This window comes from Carex rostrata, chromosome 15, assembly GCF_964058835.1.
Source record: "Carex rostrata chromosome 15, lpCarRost1.2, whole genome shotgun sequence".
NCBI classification, from domain to species: Eukaryota; Viridiplantae; Streptophyta; class Magnoliopsida; order Poales; family Cyperaceae; genus Carex; species Carex rostrata.
The window spans coordinates 565,201-576,103 of NC_135932.1; the positions used below are offsets into that span (position 1 = coordinate 565,201).

General features: G+C 32.7%; 1 protein-coding gene across 1 annotated transcript; it reads left to right on the forward strand.

The window, feature by feature from the left end:
• The first annotated feature begins 7,492 nt into the window (after positions 1 to 7,492).
• Positions 7,493 to 10,188, forward strand: LOC144566502 (putative laccase-9). The gene is made up of 4 exons (XM_078316535.1): positions 7,493 to 7,685; positions 8,377 to 8,528; positions 8,614 to 8,987; positions 9,092 to 10,188. Exons 1-4 carry the CDS (start codon positions 7,581 to 7,583, stop codon positions 10,186 to 10,188), a joined length of 1,728 nt encoding a protein of 575 aa, XP_078172661.1. The 5' UTR covers positions 7,493 to 7,580.
• Positions 10,189 to 10,903: the final 715 nt, after the last annotated feature.

Below are 10,903 nucleotides of genomic sequence, written 5' to 3' on the forward strand. Positions count from 1 at the left end.
GATCGCACCACCTGAGCCGTCTCCAACCTCGCACGAGGGTTTTGTGGTTGGATTATGTGTGTGCGGGGGGAGGCAGTTAACAACAAAGAAGCGAGAGAGAGAAAGATGGCAGAGAGTCCGAATTTAGGAAGGCGGAGAGCAAAAGTTAGGTTTTACCGTAATAAGGAGAATCTGAATTTTTAAGAGGGAAATGAAAATTTAGGAAGGCGCCGAAATGAATGTTTGGAGAGAAATGAAAATAAACCCTAATTCCCCTAAGTTCACAACAAAGAGATAAGATAGAAGGCGCTCTGTATCCTATGTACTGAGAAGACCTAAATACAAACAAATTCATAAACTCTGAGGTAACATAATATTTTTGTTTAAATCAAGGTCGTCTATCATCTTTGTTCACGAATATTAAAACATCTTGTGTATCATCTAAAACCGGATCTAAAAAGAAATAATATATTACCTCAGAGAATAGGGATTTCTTACCCACAGTCTCTAAAATGAAGACATCAAGACCCTTCACTATCTATCGAACGGCTCAGAGTTTAATATTTACTAATTAGATAATGTATGTACAACAAATAATATTAAAAAGTTTCAAAAAATATAAAATTTAATTCTTTACATCTTATATAGTCAAATAATACTTATTATTGTCATTTTTATATACATTCATTATTATATGCTCCTTCAAATTTAGAAAATATTTTCGGACCGTTCATTTTCAAGCGAAAAATCAACGGTCGATCTGCAATGAAATCATTCCAAATCTATTTTAAAATGATCAAGAGAGAACATTGAACATAATCAACATAAATTTTTGGAAGTTTTATTATGTATAAGCTTCGATCCAATACGAAGTGTTTATGGCCATACGATGCTTCAATTTTCGGTCAACTAGATGGATTGGTAAATAAAAACATATTTTTATCAAACTTGGGTGAGTGACAATAAGTATAGTTCTCTTTAATTTAAGCGGTCCCGATCGATCAACAGACGACATATTTTCATTAGTCTTCATAAACTCGCGAAACAAGAGTTTATGTTTCATGTTCATGCATAAGAGATGTGAGTCACATATGCAATATGCATGTAATGCTATATAATTTAATTTAGCAATACAACATAAATTATTTCTTCAATATGCATGTAATGCTCTAATACCTGAAGTCATGAAAAGCTATTACAAGGTAAATGTTTTTAAGAATTATATTGCTCTAGTACCACTACCGTAATGAATTAAAAGATAAATTGTAAATAGTTGGTTAAAGTGGTTTATTTCTTCAAATTTCAGGGTACGAAGGGCAGTTATCTTTCTCTGACATACTGCCTTCTGATTTTTGCACAGAGCAAACTACAGGTCCAAATTAGGAGTTCTTGGTACCAAAATTCTCAGAACATCATGTACTATCACCTAGATTAATCTCAAAGTTTTTTGAATTTTCTAACTGGGTCAAACTAGTAATTTTGTACTGTTAAGTTTTGGTACCAATCACCCATTGTACCAGTTGCTGGAATTTTTGAAATCTGATCTTTGAAAGTCCTTAATTAATTGTATAAAAATCACAAAAATGTGAGGTTTGTTTCTGTGAGTTCCTGTTAATGTCCTATATCCATCTATCCAAGGATTTGGTTAATTTATAACTTTCTTCACTGGTTTCTGGTCTGATTTTTTTGTTTGAGGTATTCTCTGTATCACTACCAGATTACATGTGCTGCCATGATAGACATGCTTTTCAAGTTACATTACACAGTTGAAATCAGTGGCAAGACCCTTGTGCACCTCTACTATCATAAAAAAGGCTCAAAATACCCTTCTGCTGAAAACTGGCAAATCAGAGGACAAAGATTCTGATTATGTCAAAATAAACATGACAGGTAGATAGAGGACTCAATTCCATGCAGTTTGGACCCAAATTTTGATTAAAAATGAATTTTGTACTATTTTTAATAAATTTTTGAAATTCAACTTTCTGAAAATTCTTATTTTTTTCCTTTTCTTCTTCTTTTCTGTTGCTGGTATACAATGGCCATGGTACTGAACCCCTTACCAGTACGCTAAGGAAGCCAGAAATTTTTTGAAATAAATCACATGAGTACATTAAGTCTAAATGGATATTTTCATGAAAATAAATCCAAATTTCATGTAGCCAATTTCCTAGAATAAATTTAACAATTAAATGACAGAAAATGACAAACTGATGCCCTTGCATGCCAAATTCATGAATTAAAAATATAAATAAAATATGTAAAAATGTGAAATTGGATCCAGAAGTGCCTAACATGGCCAGGGATGTGATTATGTAATAAAAATACATAACCATATTCAAAAATAATAAGTTTCAGGATCAAATCATGAACCACCAGCATATGAACTACACAGTGAAAATTGCTAAATACTCAAATTGAAAATCTAATAAAACATAAGGTAAATATGCACTCCAAAATCAATCTAAATGATTGAAACAATATCGTTGATGCTCCTCTATGTTCTAATTTGACAAAAATCAAAGTTTCATATGATGAGATAGGCTTCCAGTACCAAACCGAAAGCCAAAACTTCAATTAATGAAGCTAGTGGAGTATTTACACGGACCTTCAATAAAATATTATATAAACAGGTGGTGTAGTATTTGCAAGCAAATGGTGTTGAGTATTTGCAAGTACTTTTAATAAAATATAACATCTAAAATGTGGTAAAGTATTTGCAAGTGAATGGGGTTGAGTATTTGCAAGGACGTTCAATTAATTATAATATCTGACTTTCAAAATATTTTTACAAGGGCAGGACGAAAATATTTACAAGGTTGCAGATCACACATTTACCTGCGATACAATTTACTAGGGACTAGCCTTGCAAAAAGTTTGAGGATTCCAGAAATGTCATTTCTTTTGCAAGGGCCGTCCTTACCTTGAAAAAAACTAGTACTACGCTTGCAAAAAACTCAGATTCTAGTAGTGAGACAAAGAATTATATATTTATCTTTTTCTAGCTTGTAGTAAAGACAATTATCAGACTCACTAATTTTAAAATCATATGAAAGAATAACACTATCAAACATTTCATGCCATTGTTTGGGTGCCTGTTTCAAACCATAAAGTGATCTAACAAGCTTACACACCTTGTGTTCTTGTCCATGTACAATATAACCCTCGGGTTGTTTCATATAAATTTCTTCTTCTAAATCACCATGCAAAAATGATATTTTTACATCCATTTGATGTACTAAAAGTTTGTGAATAGAAGCTAAAGCTAACAGAGTTCTAATTGTAGTTATACGTGCTACTGGTGCATAAGTATCAAAGAAATCAAATCCTTCTTTTTGGCCAAAACCTTGAACTACTAATCTTGTTTTATATTTTTCAATTGAACCATCTGTTCTAAGTTTCTTTTTAAATATCCAATGACAACCTAAAGGTTTAGTACCTTGTGGTAAATCAGTAAGAATCAAAGTATTATTTGTTATAATTGATTCTATTTCACTATTAATAGCTTCTTTCCAATATGGATAATTAGGTGAATTTATAGCTTCTTTATAAGTTTTAGGTGTATCTTCTACTATATATGTTATGAAGTCATTTCCTATGTTCTTTTGAAATCTCATTCTTTTGCTTCTTCTAATTTCTTCTAATTTATTGATGAAGTGGCTGGAATGGTATCTATTAATTTGGATGTATCTACAGATTGGTTATAGTTTGATACTGCATGATTGGTTTGGTTTTTAAATGGAAATATATTTTCAAACAATGTACCATCTCTAGATTCTATTAATGTATTATTTGAAATTTCACTAATTTCAAAATTAATGACGAGAAACCTATATGTATTACTATCTAATGAATATCCTATAAAAACAGCATCAACTGTTTTAGGGCCTATTTTCTTTCTTTTCGGTTTAGGTATTTCTACTTTAGCTAAACACCCCCACACTTTAAAGTAATTTAATTTTGGTATATGACCTTTCCAAAGTTCGTAAGGTGTTTGCTTTTATCTTTAAATGGAATTTGATTTAAAATAAAACATGCTGATAAAAGTGCTTCCCCCCACAAATTTTGAGGTATTCCAGAACTTAAAATCATAGAATTAACCATGTCTAATAATGTTCTATTTTTTCTTTCAGCTACACCATTAGATTGTGGTGAGTAAGGAGCAGTTATTTTATGAATCATTCCATTGTCTTGACAAAATTGATTCATTTCATTTGAAGTATACTCACCACCTCTATCTGATCTTAAAATTTTAATTTTTCTTTCTAATTGATTCTCGGCTTCTGCCTTGTATATTTTAAATTTATTGAATACTTCATCTTTGGTTTTCAAAAGACAAACATAGCAATATCTGGAGTAATCATCTATAAATGTCACAAAATACCGACTTCCGGCTCTAGTTGGACCTCGATTTGAATCACACACATCACTGTGAATAAGTTCTAATATTTGTGAATTTCTAAATTCTATAGATTTGAATTGTTTTCTAGATTGTTTAGCTTGGACACATATTTCACATTTATTATTAGGATTAATTTGAAATTGAGGTATAAGATCTAATGATGTCATTTTCTTAATTGATTATAAATTAACATGTCCAAGTCTGCCATGCCAAACGTCACAAGATTCTGAATTATAAACAATAGCTTGAGATGAACTTGAAATTTTATTCAACTGTAAAGGTTCTACATTAATTTTAAACATTCTATCTTGAACAAAACCTTTTTCCTATAAAAATTTCTCCTCTGGAAATTACAACTTTATTGGATTCTAAAACAACTTTATAACCTAATTGCACTAACAAAGATCCACTAATTAAATTTCTTCTAATATCAAGTACATGTTGAACTTCATATGATTTAATTATTTTTTCTGAAGTAAGCTTCAAATTTATTGTTCCTTTTCCGAGCACTTCGACAGCAGTGTCGTTTCCTACAGTTACACATCCTCCACTTGTGATCTGGTAAGAATTAAACCAGGCACGATTAGTACATATTTGTATATTAGCACCTGAATCTAACCACCATTCGGAATCATGATGTGTAAGATTTACTGAAGGATTAAAAGATACTGACCTAAATGATGTTTCAGCTTTTTCTAGATTTGATTTGTCTCCGTCAATTACGTTCACTTCAGATTTGTTCTTCTTTTGATCATTCTTGTATTCAACCTTCTGTTTTTTTCCTATAAAAGCATTTTGGAGCAAGATGGTTGTCTCTTCCACATATTTGACAAAATCTCCCATCATTTCTCTTCTTATTCTCATTAGATTGATTATTTGACTTATATTTTGAATTATTATTATTATTATTATTATTATTATTATTATTATTATTATTATTATTATTATTATTATTATTATTATTATTATTATTATTATTATTATTATTATTATTATATTTCCCCTTAAAACTTTTACCCCTAGATTTGACATTATTATTTTTAGACCTAAAGTTTTTGTTAAAAAAATTTTCATTATTTCTATTTTGATTATTATCTTGCATTTCGATCAAATTAACTTTTGTTTTCATTTCATTTTTTAACTCTCTAAGACGATGTTGATGTTCAATTCTCATATATTCTAGAGTAGTTTTTAAATTTAATTTTTCTTGTGTTTTTTTAAGATCACATGCAAAATTAGATCAAGATGGTGGTAACTTATCTATAAAAACATGCAACTTGATATGTGTCATCTAACTTAGAACCTCCTCTGTGAATCTCTTGAATTACATTTAGAAAATGATGAATTTGGTCATTTAGAGACAAATTATCAACCATTTTAAAATTGTGAAAGTCAGACATAGTAAAACGCATGGCTCCTTCATTATCCCTTTTATATGTATCTTCTAATGCATCCCAAATTTCTTTAGTAGTTTTGTATTTGCTAAATGTTTCATATAAATCATATGTTAAACAACTTAAAATTCTAAACCTACAATGATATTCTATTTCTTCGGAAGATTCTCAGATTTAGTTTTTGATTCAGTTTTAGATTTGCTAGTATCATTGGCAGTATAATTAACTGTGGTTTCAGAATTTGTAACAATTTGATATGGTATAGGTAAACCAACAGCTGTTATAAGACCCAATGTAACAAGCCAAGCTTTTAATTGTTCTTGCCACCTAGCAAAATATGAACCACTAAACTTTTCTGGTTTGAGACTAGATGCATCATAATAACCCATTTTTTTATATATATATTTAATCTACTGATGAAAATTAGAAGAGAAAAGTTGAGAGATATATGCTGCAAAACAAATTCAATAAAACCACTAATTTAATTATTCAATTGCAGCAACTAATTAAATAATTCGAAAAATTCGAAATTAATTAACTATATTTTTTTTCAGTAAACTCTACAATTAATAAACTAATTAAAATCAGAATTTTAATTTGATCAAATTCAAATTACGAGTTATTGCCTTAGATTGTTGGAAAAATAATAATTAACCAACGAATTTAAATCTGAAATTTGATCAATAAAATAAATAAAAATATATTTAAAATTTAATCAAGAATATGGTAATTAAAACTTTGTTACCCGGAGCTGCAAAATGCGGACCTAAGGCAACTTTCCGTCCTAAGCACAGGAATAATCAGTTAAGACTGCCCCAAGTTACGCCGGTATTCCTCTGCCTGCGGGTGCAACCGTGGTAGAGGTTGATGTAGCTTCTTTCAACAATGATAGCATAATAATATGTTTTCTATAAATAATATATTTATTTGTAGGAGAATAGAAATTGAATTTATGAAATATGGAGCTAATAGGAGGAAGACAGAGTATGTAAATTCTTAGATGATTGCTCTCCGGATGATATGTACTATTTATAGACAAATAACATAGATATCAATCAATTTGTGCATTCATGACTATTAAAAATAATATTTAATATATTACCGTTTCTTTCATTATTAAAAATTGATCAATGGAAATGAAACGGTAATAAATGGTAGTCATGCTGGCAAATTAATTCAATTGATTTCATTGCTTGCGCAGCTGGCAAATTAACTCAAACGGATATTTGATTTCATTGCTTATTTCATTGCTTGCGCAGCTGAAGCAAGCTAGCAAATTAATTCAATTGATTGTATGGCAAGATTTATAAATTGTATCAAAGACATGAACAAAACACAAATGGAAAGATTTATTTCCTGCGCAAGGTGCTCCAAGCCTCCAAGTTATTATCAATTAATTCAACGAGACAGCTTACTCTCTACCATATCTATTTGATTTGATTTTCTGTAGCGGTGGATAGTGAGTTTCATGTATAAATTGGATTAATCAAATAATTCACCATTAGCTCCATAATTCATAAAATTAAAACGTTAATATTAACATAAATATTTATTTAAATAAATTTTGTGTTTTCAAAATATATTTCTAACAGTATTTGCACCGCGTTATTAAAGAAGCGTGAGAGAATAGGTAAATAGACTAGTTGCACGCATTGACCCCGCATGGTCTCTCCTATAAGTACCTTAGCATATGTGCTCTTTGATCTACACAACTGAAATATAAGAATCAGTTTTGCATTGCTATATACACTTGTTTCATTTTCCCTTCATTATTCTACGAGTGTAATCACTATAGCTAAAATAAGATGGCATTTGGTAGTGTTTACCTGCTAAAGGTCACGTGTATTCTTATGCTATGCTGTGTCTTTGCTTCTCCTGCCTTGGCCAAGACCCATCATCGCACTTTCATTGTATGTATCCTTTTTTATTTTGATTTTGTCATGTGCATTGTTAATTTCTTATGGAAACATATTGAAGTGATACAAGCGGGTGGCATATTCCACGTAGTATGGATGCATGAAATAATTAACCTAATTAATTCATATATAGGAGCATAGGCACAGTTAGGGGTGTCAACGGGTACGGTTAGGGTTGGGCGGAAACATTTTCATATCCGTACCCATCCCAAATTGTCCTTATCTGTATCCCGTTTTGATAACGGAAAAAAAAAATTTACCCATACCCGATAACTTTACGAAAAAAATATCTTACCCATACCCATCTTATCGAATACAATACGCGTCGGGTAAACGGATAAAAGGGTGCCATTGACACCCCCTAAGGCACACAGCTTGAGTTCCAGATTTGATGCATTAATTATATGGTCTTATGTTGAAAAGCCAACTAACCTTTAATGAAAGTAAAACTTTAATTAACTGTGCTAATTTCATCCAAGCATGCATCATTTTTATATCTTTGCATCACATGAAAGGAATCGGGTGAACAGCTTGTAATTAATTAATTAGATATCTAAGTTATTTTCTTTGCATAGAGGGGTATATAACTTTATATTTGAGTACCAGCATTACATGAACCAGCCGAGGACTAATTCAATTATTTCTAAACAATACTAATTACACCCTAATTTGCAATTTATTGCAGATACAAGAAACTCCATGCACCCGGCTCTGCAGCACCAAGAACATCCTTACTGTCAACGGCCAGTACCCCGGCCCCACCATCTATGCTCGCAAGGGTGATACAGTTGTCTTCAAGGTCATCAACCAAGGAAACAAGAACATCACCATTCACTGGTAGACATACATTTATCAGCACAAATTTAAAAATAAAAAATAAAATGGAAAAATCGATTGAGTTCCTTGTACATTTTTGTATCAGGCATGGCGTTGACCAGCCAAGGAATCCATGGTCAGACGGGCCAGAGTACATCACACAATGCCCGATCCAACCAGGTGCTAACTTCACACAACGGATTCAGTTCACACAAGAAGAAGGCACGCTCTGGTGGCATGCGCACTCCGACTTCAATCGTGCCACTGTTCATGGCGCAATGGTCATTCACCCGAGGAAAGGAAGCACCTTCCCGTTCCCCAAGCCTGACAAGGAGGTCACCCTCATTTTGGGAGAGTGGTGGAAGACTGACTTAAATGAAGTGCTACAAAACGCCATATTGAATGACGGCAACGTTGATCCATCTGATGCCAACACCATCAATGGCCAGCCTGGAGACTTCCTTCCATGCTCACAGAATGGTATGTTAGTTTTCTAGTTCTAAAGATCCTGTAATTGCACTTCAATAGGACCCATTAATTGAGTTTGACTTCAACTGCTAATACAAAATATCAATTTGTTGCAGACACCTTCAAGGTTCAAGTGCAGCAAGGCAAGACCTACTTGCTCCGTGTGATCAACGCTGCCATGAGCAACGAGTTATTCTTTGCCATTGCCAATCACCAAGTCACTGTTGTTGGGACGGACGGTAGTTACACCAAGCCGTACTCAACCGATTATATTATGATCACCCCAGGCCAAACAATGGATCTTCTCTTAATGGCCGATCAACTAAAGAACTTCTCTTCACCTTCTCGGTATTACATGGCAACCAGGCCTTACAATAGTAACCTAGAGCTCCGATTCGACGGAAATATCTCCACTGCCATTGTAGAGTACAAAACTTATGAAAACACTTCTGCAACTGTTCCGCTTTTTCCCACTTTACCAAAATTCAATGACACAAATGCGGCAACTGCATTTACTGATGGGCTACGCTCACTGGCAAGCTGGGACCACCCAGTTGATGTACCAAAAATAATTGACGAACACATCTATATCACAGTAGCACTGAATGTTGTTCCTTGCACTGGGAAATCAAACTGCTCCGGACCATTAGGCGGGATTACTGCTGCTAGCCTAAACAATGCTAGTTTCCAAAACCCTCCAATTGACGTGTTGGATGCATACTATTACTCTATTCCTAATGTCTACACACCAAATTTTCCGAACAAACCGCCAGTTTTCTTTAACTTTACTGATAACAATATTCCAACAAAGCTTTGGTATACACAAAAGTCGACAAAAGTGAAGGTTTTAGAATACAATACAACAGTGGAGATTGTGTTTCAGGGGACTAATGTTCTCGGGTCTGCTGAGAACCATCCGATGCATTTGCATGGTCACAGCTTCTATGTTGTTGGCAAAGGATTTGGTGTTTTTAACAAGAAAGATCCATTGTCTTACAACTTGGTCGATCCACCTTATGAGAACACAATTGGTGTGCCGAAGAATGGTTGGGCTGCGATTCGTTTTACGGCAAAGAATCCTGGTGTTTGGCTCATGCACTGCCATTTTGACTCCCACCAAGTCTTTGGAATGGACATGGTTTTCATAACGAAGGACGGTGACTTTGAGGACGCTAAAATGTTACCTCGGCCTTATGACATGCCACACTGCTAAAATACCAAATGGCTTCATATTTCAAATTTTATTAATGTACTTAAAAATTAAATTAGAATAAAATCTACGTTGACTCAGAATAAAATCTTTTATGATGTGTAATCTATTGATTTTTGTTTAGAGTAGAACTAGGGTGTTCTTAAGTTCACCAAGTTTCTTGGTGAACTCAAGTCTAAAATCCGTCAAATCGATTTTAAATTACGAATTCGAACTATTGAGAGCCGCTTATCTTACGAGTAATGTGTCTACGTGTGAAAATTTTAAACATTCAAATTAATTTAGTATAAAGTAAGAGGTCAAAATTTGGAAGCTTAATATACATACACAAGGACACAAAAAATATCAGTAGAGCAAATGTGAGCAGATTTTTTTTCTTTTTAGAGAAGTACTAAATATTTTTAAGTATACAAGTCAATCTTGTGGTAACTGAACTGGAAACCGTAAATTTTGGTTGTGCTAAAAGATTTGCTAGATACCACTATTTTTCTTAGTGAGTTTGTATCAAAAATCTAATATAGACACCAACTACAAGTGTTCTGTTGTTCTTATGATATGGAGGACGTAATTCTGACCCTAGTACCGATCAAGTCTCTGTTTTAGTTATAAGGATCAATTTGTGCATATTAAAAGAAAGGAAGGTGGGTAATCTATAAATTTTCCAATTGGGAAATTTCTCCTTTTTAGAGGTGTTAAATTACAAAAGAGGAACTTATAA